The 21,682-nt window shown below is 36.8% G+C and overlaps 2 protein-coding genes across 2 annotated transcripts; both read right to left on the reverse strand.

The window, feature by feature from the left end:
• Positions 1-185: 185 nt before the first annotated feature.
• asah1b (N-acylsphingosine amidohydrolase (acid ceramidase) 1b) lies at positions 186-6,869 on the reverse strand. Its single transcript, XM_067585050.1, has 14 exons — positions 6,714-6,869; positions 6,524-6,570; positions 4,820-4,910; positions 4,640-4,726; positions 4,451-4,529; positions 3,825-3,899; positions 3,677-3,722; positions 3,440-3,584; positions 3,243-3,297; positions 3,069-3,150; positions 2,174-2,305; positions 1,216-1,339; positions 973-1,029; positions 186-879 (listed from the first exon to the last, which is right to left on the reverse strand). The coding sequence occupies exons 1-14, from the start codon at positions 6,780-6,782 to the stop codon at positions 790-792; spliced, it is 1,179 nt and encodes a 392-aa protein (XP_067441151.1). The 5' UTR covers positions 6,783-6,869; the 3' UTR covers positions 186-789.
• Positions 6,870-9,076: 2,207 nt separating this feature from the next.
• Positions 9,077-21,420, reverse strand: frg1 (FSHD region gene 1). The gene is made up of 9 exons (XM_067585052.1): positions 21,274-21,420; positions 19,374-19,441; positions 18,248-18,370; positions 16,229-16,286; positions 15,639-15,753; positions 14,050-14,154; positions 13,761-13,852; positions 10,622-10,732; positions 9,077-9,235 (listed from the first exon to the last, which is right to left on the reverse strand). Exons 1-9 carry the CDS (start codon positions 21,411-21,413, stop codon positions 9,199-9,201), a joined length of 849 nt encoding a protein of 282 aa, XP_067441153.1. The 5' UTR covers positions 21,414-21,420; the 3' UTR covers positions 9,077-9,198.
• Between the last annotated feature and the right edge of the window lie 262 nt (positions 21,421-21,682).

The raw sequence follows: 21,682 nt of genomic DNA on the forward strand, positions 1-21,682 counted from the left end.
AAATTTTGTACATCTGTGTCATTCATCTCCAGCTACTTTCCTACACTACTGTAAACTGAATGTTACTATCATGCACTGTAGTTAACACTTCTGCACAATACTTGAGAAATCTAGCACAATCTCATTCAAATATAACCAGTTTCACATAGATCACACTGCAAATTACAGAAACACAAAGTAGAAACTCAATTAGGGAATCATTTTATTAACCATCTTTAAAAAAAAAAAAAAAAAGGAAGCAGTCAGCTATGCGGTACATTGGTCAGTGTTACTGTGTGAAATGGTCAGTAGTCATGGTGATGGCCAATAACCTAAATAACCAACTTTTTTGACTTGTAACCCTGGTTAGAAACAAGAACCAAACTAAACCCAACAGTGTCACAGTGTGCAGGCACAGAATGGCTTCTGATTTTTAGAAACTTAACAAACGTGCTGAAACAATATTTAGCATAAACTGAAACACATCAGAATTCATATCAGGGGTCCCTAAGCCCATGTTGAGAACCACTGATCGACTCATCCTGTAACTCATACAATCATATTTACAGTAAAAACAAAAAGAAGAAGTGAAAGGCTGATTCACTTCTGTACCAATTTCCCCTCACAACAAAGGTATTTAGTATTTTGATCAAAGCTTTAAGTATTCGTTAATCGTTTGAAAAATGCAACAGAAACGTCACACTGACATCATGGTTGAGACAAGCTTTGGTTTAGGTGATTTAAGTCGTTGCTGGGCAAACATTTCAAGGAACAGCCTCAGGTTTTGATCAGGATTCAGTGCTTAGAGGATCACCAGGGCATGCAGGGGTTTGGGCAGTCACGGATATACGATTCCAGTTTGCCTTCGGACACTTGCATCAGTGTTGTGTACGTGGTCAACTGCAAGAAGCACATAAGAAAGGAGAAAAAAGGTAATTTACAATGAACTGATCTAAAACAAATATATACAGCAACAATCATAAAAAAGCTCACCTTGTTCAGAACTGGTTTAGTCGATAGCACGTCATACAAGGTCTTCAGTGAGACGTTCTGTGAAGGAATGACAGATCAAAGGTGTCTTTACCAATTCAATAAAACAGGAATGCAACATGTCAGAGTTGTACTCCAGACCGTAGAATCACATGACGGACACAACAGAGCTTTAACTACATCTGCAAATATTGACATCTTCTTTTTCAGATAGAAATGTGTCCAGTTCTGGACATCTGTACTCACGGTCTGTGTGGTCTGGTTCATACACTTCATGCCAGGAGTTCTGCGATCATCCAGGAAAAGAGGCTCCTTCCAGTGGTCATAGTTTGTCTCCAGGACATACCACCGGCCCAGCTTCAGGTCAATCCTGAAAAACAAGAATTAAATAAGAACTCGTGATCACTAAGCAACACTAAGCAACTGATTTGTGAAACACAGTCATATCAGGTGATATGAAACTAAAGCCGTCACCAGTTCCTCCATTAGTTGAGAAAGAGGTAATTGTTTCGCAAGGCAATGGTTTCACAAGAAAGGCAGTGTCATTGTGACTTTTAAGGATAGGTTCACAAGTTTAAGTCTTTCTTAAAACAATATTGGCATGTCTACATGTATATTTAAAAGGATTATTGGTCGCTGTAATTTTTCCAATGAGCACAAAGAAATACCTTCCTAAAACGATGTCAATGTATGTGATGGGGGGACAAAATTCACAGTCTTTATTCTGTGCAAAAATGACATTTAAAGTTCAGTTGAAGATAATATTAGGCTTCAGCAGTCTGAGTTAAACAAATCAAATTAGTGGTGAGAAATTGTTTTCACAGACTGTTTCCTTACTGAGCTGCAGCAGAAGGATAGTAACAAAAACAAAAAATGAATCAGGTACTATTTAGACTAAACTAGGTAGTTATCCACTTGTTTGTCTAACTCAGACTGCTGAAGCAATAAATATCCATTTTAAATGTACATATGGGCATGTAAGTATTGTTTTAAGCTATGAGCACAAAAGGACACACCAACATTCCACAATAACAAGTCAAATTCATGCACAACTCAAAGTGCTGAATCATTTTGCCTCCATCCGGACACACAGATCCCCTGTGCTTCATTTAGAAACACAACTCTCCATACATTATGCTACACAGGAATGCAAATGTATTCAATTCACACATCTAATGCTCTCAAAAAATAATTCAGTACTTACTCCAAGACATCGATACTGAGCAGTCTGGACCGGGTGATGATGCAGCCCTGGCCTGTGCTGTTTCCCCCGAGGATGAAGTAGGCTGGAGCGAGCAGCTTGGTCTGAGCCAGCTGATTTTTGGCCTCCTCGTAGCTGATGACAACATGATTAAAGTCATTGTTTGGACAGAAAATCCTGTCTTCATTTTACTTTTTTGAAACAGATTAGAGCAATTTTTCAGGATGTTAAAAAATACGGTACCCTGTGGAGCTTTTGTTGAGCTCCAACAATAAATTGATTGACAGAAAAATAGCCTGCAAGTATTTTAATAATCAAATAATTCATTTTAGTCACTTTTTCAGCAAATATGCCCAAAATTTGCAGCTTGCAGCATCTCAGATGTGATTGTTTAATGCTTTTCATCGTCATGCATAATAGTAAACTGAATATATTTGGGTTTTGGACTGCTGTTTGAACAAAATAAGACATTTAAATAAGTCTCCTTTGACTCTAACAGTCATTTTCACTATTTTCTGACACAAACCATTAATTGAGAAAATAGCAGATTAATAAAATCTGATAAAATCTGCAGATTAATTAATAATGAAAATAACAGTTAGTTGCAGCCCTGGTTGAGTGAATTTTCTACCCCATTAAAACATTTGCAAAGCAAATGATGTGAAACGTGTATTCTGTACATCAGCTTATGGCCTTTTTCTTCTTCTTATACTGGTGCACTGCCATCCAACAGAAATGGGTATCACATCACCGCTGTGCTTATGGCATGCATGTGTGTCCTTGTGTACATACTGCTAGATCACCAGATATAAAAAAACATACAGTGACACTGCTCTACAGCGCCAACAGTGGTCAAAAACTACACAGTGTATCTTTAAATATTAGAGAGAAGGACTACCTGGTTGCATTTTCTAGGACAGAGCGAGTGAGAAAGCTCATCCACATCCCATCTCTCTTTCCCAGGATCCACTCCAAGATTCCTGCAGGGTGAGAGATCATGAAATATACATAATCTCTCTAACACGCTCTCTAACTGTATAAGCAGTACTGAGCAAAACAGCTCATCACTCACCAATGTATCCTCCATCGAGGCTGAAGCGCTCATTCATAGTCAGAGTGAATATGTGCTGAGGGGGAAAACAAGGAAACTTTGGTTAATCTTTCTTACATCAAAGACTCTGGAAGAAGTACACAAAACAACGTCTGTCACTGATGTTCAGTTATCTTTTATGCTGATGGAGTCTTCACTTATGATACTAAATTACTTACAGGCTTGATGCCAGTCAGCATGCCAACATATCCAGCAAAGTTTGTAGATTTGAAGACTGTCTGGTTATTTCTCTTGAACTCGGTGTTGACCACCAGAGGCTTCAGCTTCTCACTAATGATCCATGACTTGTTTTTGGCATCCCAGCTGCGAAGAGGGACAAGTCCGTCTCATGAGGTGTTATTTTACTAGATCTGAGCCAAGACCATCAAACCTAAAAATAAAAGTGATGTTCTTACCCCATAAATAATCCAAAATCCAGATTTCTACCATGAAAGAGGTTACCTGCAAGAGTGCAAAGCCCAAAAGCATTTCAGTACTCATTTTTTTAATCATTTTTTTGATAAATTAATTAATTCTGGACCAGACTACAGCATGCCTACCCACCTTTAGAGTCTTCTGCAACAACCGAGGTGCACACAGTGAAAACCTCATAGAAGATGTTGAACAAGACAACTTCACCTAGATTATAAAAATATAAAAAGACAAAAATAATATTGTGTTCAGTCTGTGGGGTCGATTGAATTTTATGCTGTACCCCAATATATTCAAATATGTATAATTCATGTGATTCCTACAACTGTTTTTGCAACAATTTAAATGTTCGATTATGTTGTTGTTTTATGTTTTCTGTCACGTCCCACCCCGTTTTCTTTTTTTTACTGAATCTGTTATCCTGCATGAGGGCCCAAGAGTGACAAAGAAAAGAAATAAATAACCATAATTCATTAATTAAAAAATAATAAATAAATCAAAATGCTGACAAATAAATACACAAATGTGCAATAAATAAATAATAATATATTTTTCTGCATTTTTTCATTTATTTATTTCCTTTTTTCCCCACATTTAATTTATATAGTCATTTATTTATTTCCTGTGTCACTTTTGGGCCCCCATAATCCCGCATCTTGCCTAAATAAAGGCCGGGATGTGCACACAATTACCTACAACCCTCTATTTTTACAAATGATCACAGAATTGAGGGATTACAACCTTTTTGGTTTTCTTACCAAGAGGAACGCCTGAAACAGCTGCAATTCCTTTGATTTCATCACTGAACGGGTACGGCAGCGATTCCACCATCAAAGGCTGCAGAACAACATTAACAAACACACTGCAGTCATAAAACCTTTCATCGAAATTATTTTAAGTTAGTTAATTTAAGGAAAGTGGAACCAAGTGAGAGAAATGACACTCACCAGTGTAACGTCAACCATCTCTATCAGCTTCCCACTTGGCACAAAAGCATTGGCCAAGTCTTTGATGGCCTGGATCATGTTGACCAGCTGTAAAGAAAAGAGTTGATGAGTAAAGACATGATATTTCTGTGAGAGTTGGATAATTAGCTAGAAAAAAAAAGCACTTGACAACGTTCTTACGTCTGTTTTTTTGTCAGTAATCAGAGCCGACCATCTCTTGCTGGGCGGTAAATCGAGATCCACCGTGTACCAAGGGACAGATCCTTTGAACCTGATTAGAAAAGTAAAGCTGTGAAACTACTGAAGCATAATAATGCAAATGATACAACATCCCGTTCACACCATCATCATTTGGACATTTTTGTGTTATGCCTTTTAAAATCTGTTTTGAATTAACTTGAAATTTCATGCATCTGGAGTTCAGATGTAGCAGCTGAAGCCATGCTGACTAATTCTATCTGACCTACGGCAGAAACAATTCATAATTCATTTCCAAAATATTTGCCAACCATTTTGATAAGTGAAAACATTTATCAAGCAAAAATCACCCAAATTTTCTAGCTCTGGCTTCTCAGATGTGAGAATTTTCTGCCTCTCTGTTTTATTTCTATGTAAACTGATTATCTTTGTGTTTTGGACGATTGGTTCGACAAATAAGCAGTTTAAAGAAGTCAGCTGTACACATTCTACACTGTCTTCTGACATTTTTCTGACTGAACAATAAAGCGATCAATTAAAAATAACAGAGATTCATCATATCATTCAGATATGCAGCCCTCCCCGTTTTTAAAATCAATGTTCTTAATGGTTTGCTGCCTTCAAGTGGAAAGACAAAAAACAAGGAGAGTGGTCATTTTCTATGAAACAAGAAGTTAAAGGGGAAATCCATTAATTGTAAATAATATATTCATTAATACATTTCTCCTGTCATATAGATTATTAAGCCTTCTCCCAAATCCTCCTAATTTGCATGGACGTGCACTGCTGTTTGTCTTTTTTTCTGGTCTTGCAACACATTTCTGAAGCGACATACCCTAACTACTGAAGTCACTTTTTGAGTACCTATAAATTAAAAAAGATCACACCTTTTTCAAGGCACACATACCATTATCAAAACTGGATAATGGTATGTGTATATTTAAACACAAACACATGACATAAACAAACACTAAAGTCCTCTATGTTGGTCAAACTGGTTCTAAATTACTTTGCAATGTCTTGGTAATTATAAGTAACATCATATCATATATCATACATCTGCCAGGCCAATTTATGGGTCAGGTTACTGGTTCGCCTTTTATCATTCTGGCAAATCTTTTCCTGGTACTCCATGTACTGACTTCACTTTAGAGAGCCTAATACCACAAACTCAGCTGTTTATTCTACAGAGGATGTGCAAAACAAAATGATCCATCAAAATGTCATCAATCAATGTCTGATGTACATTTTCTTTTCAACATTGTGCTGCTGCATCACATATTACAAGCTGTGCGCAAAGCAGTAGGGCTGCAACGATTAGTCGATCGACAGAAAAGTAATCGCCAACTATTTTGATAATCGATTTGTTTTGAGTCATTTTTTTAATGAATACATGATAATGAAATTGAGAGTAATCATTTGGTGCAGCCCTACAAAACAGAAAAAATAAGTAAATAAAGCTACAAAGTCCATTTATTGAGATTAAGAAGTTAGGCTACAAGCTTCAATTTGAGAATTTAGATAGTAAGATTTACGAGGAACAAGTGAAGTAACCTCAGATATGACAGGCGTTACAAAACACACCGATGACAAAGCTGATTTAATGAACGGAGTTTTTTTTAACTGTTAGTTGTCACAATGTTTTCTTCTCTGACAATAACAACACTACAGATTTATGATACTTACGTGGGACCATTTGGAGGATACATGCCTGTCCGGCAGTCTTCTGTATACTGTAAATAAATGTGTATTCAATGCAGTAAATCACAGAGTTTAAGACTTTTAACTGACTGCAGAGTAGAAACATTAATACAGCTCAAACTATGTCAGTATAATGTGTTTAACAGCACAATGACGGAGCAGAAATATCGCTTACCGGAGGAATAAACTGAGTCGATGTGACGGAAAATAAAACCGCTAAAATGAGAAAAACAAAGTGACCCATTTTCGCAGGACAACAAACAAAATGATCTCCGTCCAGTGTCGATTTACTACATAAAGTTTACTGCGGAAGCTGCTACTGTTTACCTCGTGACAGCGAGCGGACTTTATGCAACAGAGGGGGAACAGGAAGTTCTCACAAGGTCATAAAACTCCATTTGCATATAAAAACGAGTAATAAATCACATGTTTTCAATGTTATTACGAAATGAGGGATTCAGCTTCTTCTGCTTTTCATAAAGACAGCAATAGTAATATAAAATAAAGATAGAAGTGATACAGAACACCCCTGTAAACAGTCAGGACGAACCAGTGGTTGTTTCCACAGGGAAGTGAGAATAAATTACATGATTACTCATATGGTTGATTGACTATTTCTCCCCGTGACACCTGCTACATCCATTTTAAAAAGGTGTTAATATAGACATATCGATTGGAACAGCGTTTTGCTTCACCGGGTAACTTTACATAATGTATTCAATACACTATTTTATAAGGATTTTACACTCAAGAGATGCGAAGTTACAGCTCTTAAATACATGATGTACCCACACATTGTATTAAAAAAGGATATACTGTACATAATGGAAACTGTAATAGACTAATCACATAAAAATGCTGAAATTCTCTGGTTCCAGTGTCTCACATTATGCTCTTCTCGGTTTTATTTCTAAAATAAACAGCAGCCAACAGAACAGATGAACAATATAAAGCTATAATGTCCTAATCACATAAGTGCTGCAACAATTAGTCAATTCATCGATTAGTTGATCACACAGAATGAATCGGCAACTGTCCTTTTTTCAAAGGAAAAATGACAAATATTTGCCGGTAGTAGCTTCTCAAATGTGAGGATTTGAGATTTGTTTGTGTCATACATGATAGTGAACTGAATATCTTTGGATTTTGGACTGTTGATCAGACAAAACAAGACATTCAAAGACGTCACATTGGGCTCTAAGAAATTATAACTAGTGTTTTTCACTATTGTCTGACATTTTATAGACAAAACGATTAATCGATTTATCAAGAAAATGACAGAATGTCAGATTAGTTAATAATCGTTAGTTGCAGCCTTAAATCACATAAATCATTGATGTTGGAGGTATAACAACTCAATGTGGCCAGCCAGATACCTTATATAGTCACATACCTACAGTAGCACATATACAAACATGCATTTGTACTTGCAGCTCATGACCATTTTATTGACAATTAATCTGATAACTTTCTTCATCAACTAATTAACCATTTGTTCCATAAAATGTCTACAAAGCAGTAATGAATGGCACAATTTCCCAAAGCCCAGGGTGACATCTTCAGACTGCCTGTGTTGATTGACCAACAGTCCGAAACCCAGACAATGAGTTTACAACAGTTTACAATGTCGTAAGACAAAAAAATTGCAGCAAATCCTCACAGCTGAGAAGCAGGAACTAGAGAATGTCTGGCACCCTTGCTAGAAAAAAATGACAAATAATTATTACTTCATACTTTTGTGATCTGGTGCTGTTTTTCATGTGTTTGGGCCCTTAATATTCTTTACTATATGGCAACAGTTTGGGGAAAACCTTTTCCTTTATTAACATGACAATGCAAGGTCCATTAAAAAATTATTTGAAGAACCTGAATGACCTGCAGAGAGCGCTGACCTCAACCCCATCCAATACTTTTGGGATAAACTGGAACACCAACTGTGTGTCAGACCTCATTGCCAGACATCAGTGGCCGACCTTACAAATGCTTTGATAGCTGGATGTGAGCTAATCCTTACAGTCAGGTTTCCAACATCTTGTAGAAAAGACTTCCCAAATGAGTCGAGGCTGTTAGAGCAGCATTATAATAACTAGTGATTGGAATAAGATGGTCAAAAATCCTATTTGGGTGTACTGTTGTGTTCACATAGTTACATCCATTGGATGAGGAATGGAGGAAGGAGTGGAGGGTAAAATTCAGACGGTATTAATCAAATAATTTCAAACTGATGTAAGTCACAGTTTAATAAATCATACATTCTGATCTTTTGGTAAATGTTAGTTAAAGGATGGTTTTTGGGGTTGTTTTATTTATGAGTATTAACTACTCAATTATAGTTTATATAACATTTTACTGACTGCTACTTTACTGCATACATCTACAAAATGTGAGAGAGTAATTTCCAGACATAGGACATGCTATAACCTAAAACAGTTTACCAAACAGTTGCTCCACAGCAGAGTGAAACGATGGTTAATTATTTACACTTAAACCGAATTCTATAAATGTCCCCACAAAGATAAAAAAATAAACCAACCAAAGTGATTTGACCACGTCATGTTTATTCAAAATATAAAAACAAACTAAAAAGTACATCAAACGGCCAAATCTTTAGAACCAGGACATTTACAAAGACATGCCAGTAATCTACAAAAGCTGGATCTTCACTTGCAGTACCTGTCTGCTTTCATTTTGCTCCTCCTGTAATGAAGAGAGATTGACAACATGTTACACTCAGTGTTACTTCAGTGCACAGGTACTTTGGTTATTTTCAGCCTTTTTTCTTTTTTTTTTTTTTGAAAATTTGTCCTTGATGTCGAATGGCTTTGTTGATCTCATTTACTTGTTTGTTTCAAACTACTGGTCGTCTGCTGCCTTCATGTAATATCAGAAGAAGATGAAACAGCTTCATTAATGTGTTTTATTAATTTGGAAGTCGACGCCACACATTGTTTATTGTCACAAATTTAAAACCAGCCATAAAGGAACGGTAGCAGATATTTCTTGCATTACATTATTTTATTGCATCATACTAGTGTAAATAACATACTACTGTTTTTTTTCACTTTGACAGTCAACATTAGTGGATATGCAGCTCTGTTTACTGCTTCTGTTGACACACATGCGATATGTGATGTGAAAGGTGACAGAACTCCTTCCTGCATAGCTTGCTTGTTATTATTAGTTGGATGAAGATGTAAATAACCAGAAATGTCCGGTTAAATAGGCATCACAACAATATAAAGTAATACCGATATATTATATATATACATACATGCACATAAAAAGCACTCATACATTTTCTTGTGCCACATTATTTCAATATGGATTTATGTAACATGTTTGACTATAAATCAATGTAGGAAGGGAATTCAGGAAGTTTATCTTGGGGTAAAATATTCTAGTAGCAGAAAATTCTCATTTTAAAATATATGTGCATTCAAATGTCAACTACAGTACCAGTCAAGAGTTTGAACACACATTCTCATTCAAGGGAATGGGAAGGTGTGTCTAAACTTTTGACTGGTCCTGTACACTTTATTTGTACATTTTAGTTGTAGTTGTGACATTTTAAATAGCTCTTCTTTCTAAAATCATTGTAATATTTTCTGACAGTATCTTAAAGGATGTAATGTTCAGTTTTTGCTTTAGATCAATGTTAAATCCATACATAACCCTTAAGATGGGGCAAGATAGAGATATACTCATTTCTCTGTTATTGTATATAAAAACTTTTAGTGATCTTCATGCCCGTCATGTCTTTACTGTGGAAGTCAATGAAATCATAGCATGCTGCTTTAACATGTTCTTGGCCTTGAATTCCCCGTGTGTATTTCACAACCCTTTTGAAATGTATTAAAAGAAGCTGATGCATTTGAAAGCACATTCAAAGCTATAAATTATGATGAAGCCCCAGTGATATAAAGCTTTTTGATTTCACAGGCAAATGAGCTAAAATCCAAGTGAATATGTACGACAACATTTAAATTTCAATTTTATAACATTCGGCTACTTCCTTTGAGTAAAAATAACACCTGGAGTAGTGTGATTATAAAATATATACAGAATATGAGCTTATTTTCATACCTGTCAAGCAAAGCTTCATGAAACTTTCCCTCTGTTCTGGCCTTCTTTAGCTTGGTGGGGTCGTCCTCATTAACCCTGAGCCGCCGATCCTGAAAACTCTGAAACTTCTTCCTGTAATTCGCACAAAAATATCATTAAGACTATTACAAAAGACACGCATAAACAGACTGGCCCTCAAAATTACAGTCATTTTCACAATGTATCCTCTTTTGTGAGCTGACACTGAGGCTCTAAGGAGCTAAATCCTTATTAAATCCAGATAATGAGTCCATGTATTAACTATAGCAGAGTATTTAAATGTTGTCAGCAAGCTCAGCCAAGTTAGGAAGTTTTACTGGGGATAACAGTGGAATACGCTAATTGAGGAGGAAGATCTTTTTTTAGATCCTGATTTTATACATGCATCTAAATAAGCTCCGCCAGAAATGCATCAAGGTACCACTGCACTGCAGGGACTTAAACTATCCTCTCGTGCATATTTTCCCTCATAAATGTGCCTGGAACAGCCTAAAATAATCTGTCATTTCAGTGTAAAATTTCTAGCACAAAAGCGCAATAAACAAACAAAGCATCTTGTCAGAAACTACTGATATTTCGTTTCTCTTTGCTCAGGCCGTGTTTTATGATTCCCTAGTTGCACTCCCACCTGAAAGGCATTTGAGACGCTAAGCACTACATCAAGACACAAGCTCAAGGGCAGCCATTATCAACATGTCAACATGATGAGTCCATTTCCCCAGCATTCATCTAACAAATAATAGAGTGGGAACACAAGCCGAAGCACGCCAAGCAAAAAAAAAAAAAAAAAAACACAGCTTCAGACATATTGCCTGGAACTTAATAGGCCACAGACGGGCCGTATAAAATGTCGGAAGCTAAAGTGTGGTGTTGCCCCGCTTTCCCGTCCCATCCAAACAGCACACAATCAACTATGTCTATGTGAGATTGATGAGGCGGTAGCTAAAAGGCCTGATCTCACACTCAGGGATGCGATTTTGCTGTCAAAATCTTGTCGGAGCACACTAACAGGATGCAAGGATAATTGGAAAGAAATGACTGCAAAGATTAGTACACAAAGCTTTTACTTCCATCATTATCAAGTGTTTTTGGATGCAAGGTTTATTGCTGTAAAACTGATATAAAACACATATCATTATTAAAGTATCATTACTGATACAATGTGACAAAAACTTAAAGACATAATCCACTAAAGAAGTCACTTTTCAGAGTCTGAAACAAGAGAATCAAGAAAGCCAAGAGATGCAATATGTCCCACACTGACACTAGATGACATTTTCAAGTATGTGAAAATGATTTTTAGTGTAAATAAATGTGCATGGACACGAATGCATTAAGAAACATCTAAATCACTAGATAGATTTTTTGAGGCAATAATGTGAATGTGTTATCAGAGGTCAGACTGAACAATTCACAGAAATTGCGTACACAGAGTGGTCAGAAAAACAGAAACCTCTTAACAATCCAATCCAGTACAACAGTCCTAGAATATTGACACTGTGTCGGTGAGGAGTTGTTTACGCTCTGGCAGTGGTTCAAACTTTTTTTTAGGCTTGTGACCCTTAAAAACAAAGCAAAGTCTACTTGCCACTATAACTGGTAATAACCTGTATATCGACTTGGGCCAAAATGATTTGTATAAGACTCGGAAGGTTAAATTACCCAGGAAGGGAAAGGGAAAGATTTGAAAAAAGTCTGAAAAAATAAAAATGCTACAATTTTGTGTAGTAGAAATCAGTTTTTTTTTTTCCTGTTATCTGTCATGTTGCAACCCCTTAGATTTACCCTCTCAGGTTTGGAACTACTGCTATAGGGTGTTTCTAATATTTTGTCCACATCATTTACACATATGGAGGAGTTATACAAAGACAGTATTTATTATGGGACTGGTATTTGATTGTAACATGATGTACAGAATTGTTCCATTTTCCTGGTCACTCTGTGTTTAAAGGAATAATTTGACATGTTGTGAAATATGCTTATTCACTTTCTGACGAGTTAGATAAGAGGACCGATATCTCTCTCATATCTGTCTGTTACAGCCAGCAGCCTCTTAGCTTAGCTTAGCACTAATGGCTGATTTATGGTAGATCTCTTTTCACTTTTAATAAGTGTCACTCAACAGAAATTAAAAAGATGCGCAATGTTTTCAATTTATGAACGGTTTCAGTTGTCTCCATGGTAACCTGACGCTATCCTCCAGCTAGCTTGTATAGTTACATTATATCAACCTAACCGGGACTAATTAAACAAGAACATTACAAGTTACAGACCAAAATATCAAATCAGGAAATTCAGCAAAAACTACAATCTCCATGGCAACGTAAGTAACACTATCCAATCAGATTGTGCAACAAAATATGGCAGTGTCTACGACATAACAAAATTCTCCAGGTGAGCGACATGTAAGGAAAATGTCGAGTGACACTTTTTTTTGTTGAAAATATGTAATTTCTGTTGAGCAACCTGATAAATCAGACTAAAAACAGAGAGAAACTGCTAGCCTAGCTCTGTCCAACGGTAAACCCCCCCCCCCAGCTTACCAGCACCTAAAGCTCACTAATTAACATGACGTTATATCTCATTTCTTCAATCTGTACAAAAACCAACTGGCAACTGCTTAGAGCCAAGATATAGTCTGGCACACAACGCCTCGTAAAACGTTAGTGTTTTTTATTATACGGATTAAACAAACGAGATATAACAAGTTAATTAGAGCGCTTTAGAGCTGCTGGTACCTTTGGGTAGAGCCATGTTAGCTGTTTCCAGCTTTTTCCAGTCTTTATGCTAACATAACTTAATATGTAACGTACAGAATGAGAATGGTATCAATCCTCTCATCTAACTCCTTGAAGGAAAGCAAATATGCGGATTTCCCAAAATGTCAAACTTCCCTTTTAACATGCATGAAAACTTACTTACAACGGCAGCCACCTGCTCACAGTGCTCCAACTCGTGAGTACATGAGCAAAATAACTTCTGACTGGCTCTAAAATTGCACATTAAATCCAGCACAAAGCAGTGAACTGAACCTAGCAGAGAGAATCCAACACGGTGCTTCCTTCAAACGTTTTTGATATATTAAATCAGCAGTATACATTACAAAATGGAAATTACGTACACATAATTGACCTCACAGGACTTCACGTTGCCCCGGTCTTCATCTGCAATGTCATCTTTACGCTTGACCTCTCGTTCCGCGCATGATCTGATCTGTTCATCATTCAGGAGGGAAAAAACAGAGCGAGAAGTTCTGGATTAAACAACACCTTGAACCCCCCCCCTCGAAGTGAGGTCACAAACATTGCCCCCCCCCTCCCATCTCAACAGTCAGGTCCCCACAGAGACTGCATGCTTAAAATGAAAGGATTAACATGCAACCTTGTGGAAGAACACAATTTACACCTCACCTTCACCATCTCGCCGTCCCCTGCTGTCTTGCTCTTGGCCTCGATGTCCCCGCTGTCACTGTAGGAGATGAAACAGCTATTTGCTGCCAGGAGAGCCATTTTGCCCTGAAGCATAACAGAAAGAAAACAGATGAGGAGGCAGTAGATTAGATAGAATTGCAGTGGGACTGGTTGTTGTGACAAGCGCGAAAGGTTGCCTGATATTTCATGTAAAAGAGTCTCAAGGTTGTGCTGGGCAGGTTGTTTATAGGTTCAACAAAGCATTAAGGCGAGTAGTGCGCTGCTGTGATAAGGTAGATGCACCCCGCATAATGAATGAGTTGTTCATGACTACCTCTAAATGTTATCTCTCATGGGCTAAATTCCAATCAGCCATGAGGCAAAGCATGAAGGGCAGGGGACAGCGGTAGAAAAGTGGGGGTTTTTTTTTTACATGATGTGTAAAAATGTACAGCTAAATATCAATTTTGACACTTATAAATATACTTTAATTACATAAAAATCCTCACTGCGGTGGTGTCATTAGATTTGTTATGTTGCTGCCTTTGGCCGCTACTCTTAAAGAAAAAAATCCTTTCTGTCAGCACCTTGTTCAAAACAAATTTAACCAGAGGATTTCATTGGTTAAATAAGAACAACATTAAACAATTGCCGGAGGGGCTGAAGGTAATTAAAAGCTAAAAGTAATTAAAAGCAAATCTATAAATATAATTGGTCACTTTAATCAAGAAGGAATGCAGTGGTTAGATTGGTTCACATCCTATCAAATGCCTCGAAGGGTCGGCTTATACTTGTTCAGAAGTTGTTTGTACGACGTGTTTGGTCACGTCAGAAATCAAAAGTGTTTATAGTTGTTCAGAATGGCTAGAAAGGCAGAGTGAAAAGACGGCCATCATGGGGGGGGGGGCGTGATATTGTTTAAATAAAGGGATAACAGAGCATATTTTCAGACAGTCTCCCCTGGAAGACATTCATAGTGTTGCACTTGGTTGTTCACATTAGAAGTGATAGTTGAGCAACAAAGGCAAAAGAGAACAAGAGAGAGCAGATCAAATCCTGGCTCCTTTATTACCTCCGCACAGCTGACCAATCAGGCGTGAGGCACTAAGGGTGTGAAGGTCAGATTGTCTGTTTTGGAAAGTTATAAAAATGGCCCTAAACAGCCCCCGTAATCAGAGGTCGTAAAGGTGTGGGGAGGCCAAGCTATTCAACCATCTGACAAGCACTGTGGATGGAGTATACTGACCTGTTTCGGTCCAATAAAGGCACTTCACATTTAAAAACACTTTTTTAATTTAGACCTACCATGTTCTTTGAACATAGGAAATAATTACTTGGAACTGGAAAAAGAACAGGATCAAAATGAGAGGGCACCGGCAACAATATAGGTCACAGAGCCGGGAAGGTAACATAAAGTTGGATGAAATGGGAAGAAAATTTCATTTTTGCATCACCCTCCATTACAGACTTAAAAATAAAAAAATCCAACAGTACCCCAACTCATTATTAATGACCTGTTAGCCAGCAGGGTTAAATCTAGATAAAAATGCACCAAGATTAAGAGGAGAAACTTCTGAAGATCCACTCACATCCTGAAAAACGGGTTCCCATTGTTCCCTGGAGCCAATAGCATCGGACCGCCCCACCACCAGACCGTCCGAGTTGATACCGATGTACTTGCCATATCCGGACTTCAAGGCTATCCTGCAACAGCAAAATGATCAAATGAAATTCTACATTACCGTTAGAATTACATAACAGCATCAGTTTGCTTCACTTTTGTCCAAAGCGACTTACATTTCCCCCCCCCCACACACACAACCAAGAGCAGTTTGGGACCTCCGCTACCACCCGAGCTAAAAACTACTAATCTAAAAAAAAAACTAATCTAATGTTCAGCACATATTGTTTTCTCTCCTGGCGTTCCCTCATGTCTTTCTTAATGACAGTATAATGTTTGATACAGTTATATCAGTATGAATCTGAGATCTGCAACTGAAAATCTTCACATGGGACATTTCTTCCTCAAGGAAGGATTTCTAACATAAAGATAAATTGCTGTTGTGCATCTAGACAATATAAACCCTTCATGTAATATGCAGAAGGGGGAATTAAATCTGTTTGTGAACGATGATCTGTGGAAGCAAATACGTTGTGCAGTTTGTCTTTGTATACTCACCTTGCGTCTGAGAGCTTGATGGCGGTAAACTGCTCTGGAGGGTCTGGTCCTTCATCATCTGAAACATACCGTATTAAACGAGGTTCAAATTATGTTAATGTTCAAATTACGCTCAAATTAAGGTTCAAATTATGTTAATGTTGCTTATATTGACTTGTTAAATGACTTCAAATTAGTCTTTATAGAGTATTATTTTGTTTCTTTAATTTGCCCGTTGTTTTTAAATGAGGCTCAATTCAAACGAAATGTTGCACCCAAGTCAGAATATTCTGTGATACAAGATCTTTGACCCATAACCAAATTTTGGAAACAGAACAAAAGGAAACAGAACAAAAGCTTTTGCTTTTGCAGAAAGAATTGTTTGGTGTTTCATAAGTAATAATCATGTGTTTTTATTAAAATGTGCATAATTTTCTCTCATGCCAAGTTTATCTATGAGTCCTGCCTCGTGTGTTACTTATGCATTCTTGTAATTAATAATGCAGACCCTCTGGCTACGCAGTGCTGGGCTGATGTGGGTCCAGCTCACCAGCACTGAGACATTTGGAATAAGATATGGAAAGAACTGTTGTGTTGCATTTAAATGTTTTATTTCATACTGAGGTCTCCTGGGCTCCTCGTGATTTCATACAACTGTGACTTCCCAGTGTTTGGGCCACTTGCTGACCTTTACAATAAATCAAAGCTTTGTGCAATTTGTAGTGCGTCATGCAGACATCTGGTCAAGGAAGAGCAGAGCTTAGTAGACGTTAACGAGGAAAGCATTAATAACGCAGAGGAAAATGTGACGTTAGGTGCTTTTTCAAAAGGCTGATTATATTTGGAATATGTCAGACTGTAACCCTCCGAGTTGGTTATCAGAACATCAGCATATTTACTCTGACCTGCAGGTGAATGTGAACATTTTTCAGCAGCTTTCTAAAAGGCTGTGTCATGAAGAGTGTGTTGCCTGTGCAGAAAATCCAGTAAAGAGAAGAAAATCTGTAGTCTCTCTTTCTATACTGCAAGCTCACATCCTCTTTCATCTCCTAGAAATGAGCTTATGTGCATGCAGAGGATGAGGACCCACTCAGGGAATTGGGATGTTTCAATCTCCCAGCTATTTTCACTGGTTCTTACAAAACGTGGGCTGAATTCATTGCTAGAAGTGTCTCTTTCTGGGCAGACTCTTTCAACGAGAACCACTCCCTCAGAACTGCCCGAAGGCACAAGTGAGTGGAAACATGGAGTTAACTCTGTCTTTCCCCTCAACTCAACCCCTGTTCAGCCTTTTTCAGCCTGGTGTCTGGATTACTACTTAAATACTTGCTGCTTTGTGGGCTGAAGGCAAACGCCGCCCCCCCCCCAAACGCCTGGAGCCTACAGTAAATGAAACGTCAAAATTGAGTTTTCAAGTGTGTAGAACTGTGGGATAAGTGAACTGTTGTAACAATTTGCATCTCAATTTGAAATGAAGAGAAGTAGAAAATGAAATACAGAGCAGCTTACATCTTACATGGTGTTATTTTTGAATAAGAATCCTGATAATTTCTCAGAGGAGAAGAGTACAACTCTCTTCTTCTGTGCTACATATACACTCAAGGGCCACTTCATTAGCTACACCTGTGCAATCTAATGCGATCCAATACAACAGCTCTGCCATAAATTCTATATTTATGAAGCTTATACATTCTCAGTTTTTGCTGATATTGTCAGAAAGGTGATAATTCTACTTTATGGTGGTGGTGTACTTGGGTGCATTACACTGAATGGTGTCCCTAATATTTTGTCCACCCCATTAACATATAGGAGGGGGGCAAAATATTAGGAACGCTTTTCAATAACACTTTTCAAACACATGTGGCAGAGCTGTTATATTGGATTACATTAGATTGCAAAGGTGTTCCTAATAAAGTGGTCGGTGAGTGTATATTTGTCATGTGAAAAAAAAAAAATCTTGCAATATAAAAAAAAACAAAAACCTGATTCCTCCGAAATGATTTGGTCAAATTCTGAAGTGACTTTAGTACATATTCTCACCTTTGTGTGGTGCACCAAGTGTGAAGAGACCAGTATCCAGGGCATGGATGTACGAGTTGTTCTGCATCTCTATGGCAACTGTTCCAGTCATTTCCCCAAAGCTACTGACAGACCACCAACCACCTGGTGAGCAGAAAAATTCACATCAAAAGGTCTGTGCTTTTTATCCAGCAACATTAAAAAGATACAGTGTAGATTCAGTCTGGTGACATTTTTGTAAACGGTAGATAAAAAAATGTGCTAGGATATTAGGACTACTAATGGTATTATGTTAACTTACTCATTGATTCTTAAGGTCAACTCCTGTTTTTATCCAGATGTGCAAAAAGATAGAAAAATGGAACTTGCTCTCACTCTGAAATTGATTGACTGACCTTTTAATCCCCAACTAATCCTAGACAACAACTACATCTCAGTAATTAATGTTTTCTAAAGTTGTGAAAGGTTTGCTTAAATCAAAAATGTATTAACGCGGTTTATCTTTTGATTATTTTCTCAATTAATCGAGAAAATAATCGTCATTTGGTCTTCAAAATGTCAGAAAATGGTGAAAAATGTCAATCACAGCTTCCCAAAGCCCAAGGTGCAACCAAAAATTTTATCCCAACCAACAGTCTACAACCCAATTAAAGTTACTATCACTGAGGACTAAAAAAGCCAGAAAATATTAAGATAAGACTTTATTGTCCCAGAGGGAAATTTGCCTTGGACACATGATGTTACTGCCGTACAGCATCAAATAATTAAATTCACATTTAAGAAGTTGTAACCAGATAATTTTTAGCATTTTTTCTTTTCAAAATTACTCAAAATGATTAATTGCTTATCAAAATATTTGGCGTTTAATTTTCTGTTGATTGAGTAAATGATTAATCAACTCATCGTTGCAGATATAGAAGTGCCAATTCTCTATCAACAATTAAATCTCTTCAATTATGAATGGAAATATATCTCAACTTTTTATGGTCAGAAAAAAAAGAAAGACATCAGATTACCCTTTAAACCTCTTGACTAATTTGCTCCAATTATTTTAACAACATAGAACATGCTGCTAAATGGACACATTGATATGATCTAAACTTTCTTTAGTTGGCTTCTAATGTGGAAATACAGCAGATACACATACCAACGACATCAGGTTTTTCTTCATCATCTGCCGCCTTTCTCTTCTTATCTTTATTTTTCTTCTTTTTCCTGTAAAAACATCAGAATAAATATTATGTAACAACTATATATATATATATATATATATATATATATATATATATACACACACATACATACACACACACACACACACACACACACACACATATATATATATATATATATATATATTGTTAACAGCATATTCAAGTGTTTTCAGTTTAGTTATTTGCAAACTCATAAATATGAAACACAAAAACAAAAAAATAATATACAAGGACTGAGGTTTGGTATCTCTGTCTGAGTGGCTCATTATTATCTTCTATCTTCATCAACGGTTGCCTAGAAAGATTCCACATATATTTTTCCATTTCACAATAACAGAGTTTTCAGTAATCCTGTGCAATTTCTGCACTCTATAGATTGTGTTTTCCAGGCAGTTCTTGTCAGTTTATTTGACTTCATGAGGTCTTTGTTGATAAACCCTGTCAAAAAATAGATTATGTCTTTCTACATATACAGTAACAGTCACAAGTTTGGACACACCTTCTCATTCTAGGGTTTTTCTTTACTGTTTTCTACATGGTAGAACAATACTGAAGGCATCAAAACTAAAAAAATAACACATATGGAGTTATGTTAGAAAATGCAAACAGTCATTAAAACAAAGGGTGGCTACTTTGAGGAAGTTAAAATATGAAAAGATATTTTGGTTTGTTTAAAACTGTTTTGTTTACTACATGATTCCATGTATCATTTTATAGTTTTGATGTTTTCAGTATTGTATAATGTAGAAAAAAGTAAAAAACAAAGAAAAACCCTTGACTGAGTAGGTATGCCCACACTTTTGACTGGTACTGTAATCAATAGTTTGCCACGGCTGGACGCTGAGTCATATGCTGACATATGTTGACATTGCAGATTTTGATGGAGGAAGATGGAGGTTGTTTTTATTATATAAAACATACAAATGTTAGGGCTGCATCTAATGATTTTTTTCATTATTAATTCATCTGCCAGTTATTTTCTTGATTAATTGCTTTGTCCAAAAATGGCAGATATTAGGTAAAAATACCTAGCAACAGTCCAAAACCCAAAGATATTCAGTACACATATCAATATACAATCATATAAAAAGAGAAGGGCAGGAAGTTTTGACATTGGTGAAGCTGAAAGCAGCCAATGATTGGGATTTTAGCATGAAAAATTAGTAAACGATTATTCGATACTCAAAATAGTTGCAGATAAATATTTGATAGATAAACAGATATTTCTGTTGATTGACTAATCTCTTAATCGACTAATCAATGTGGCTCTAATAAACATTTCATAAATCGTTGTGTGACTGTGCTGGATTTGAACTTTTATAAATGCAACAGTAACTGTTATGCTTGTTTTTCTCCATTTAACATAATTATGAGCTGAATAATATGCATTTCTCTGTTGTTCAAGCATAGTAAGCATTTCTAAGACATCACTTTGGCCTCTGTCATCTTGTAAAGGATATTTGACATAATACGTTTTACACTTTATCGGACAAGATACTTATTTTATCTAACGTGTGTGCTAGTGTTACTGCTAAAACTACTTTAAGAAGTAAAGTAGAGACTTATTAACTAACGAAGGAAGGGAACACGGCCGATACGATGGTACGGGAAGGTTTCTGGTAATCTCAGTCACTGTGTTGATAGTTAGTTTAAAGGTTTAGGGGTGGATAAATCAAAAATAGAAGCTTTGCATGGTACAATATCATTGTTGCAAACGTTTCACTGAACGCTAACACTTTTAGCCTCAGCTACATTTAGCACAGGTTACAGAAACAGTGAATAATACCGCAGGTGAAAGGGTGATTAGTCCTACTACGTAAGAGACAGACTTACCCTTTGTTTAGACCTTTCAAAACCAGCTTGGATGATTTTACGTGAGAATATTCAGCCATTTCTTTACCTAAGCTAGCGGTTAGCACTGAGTGAAGTTGTGTTTCCCTGTAAAAACAAGTACGGTGGCCGCAGAGGCACATTCAAAGGCCGAGCCGAACTCCTCAAGAACTACATTGAACTTATTGTTTTCCAGGAAGAGTTAATGTCCAAAAACAAATTTAGATTTTTCTGGTGTGTGTCTTGCTGACAGCTTTGAAAAAGCAGATATTATAACCTGCATTAGCTGTTTTTTCTTGTCACTTGAGGGGCAATGTAATGGGATAATTAATAATAATGGAAATAATGGAAATTGCTAGCTTTAGCTGTAAACACAACTTATATTATCACTTTATACATTTGATAATGGTGA

This window comes from Thunnus thynnus, chromosome 3 (assembly GCF_963924715.1).
Source record: "Thunnus thynnus chromosome 3, fThuThy2.1, whole genome shotgun sequence".
NCBI lineage: Eukaryota > Metazoa > Chordata > Actinopteri > Scombriformes > Scombridae > Thunnus > Thunnus thynnus.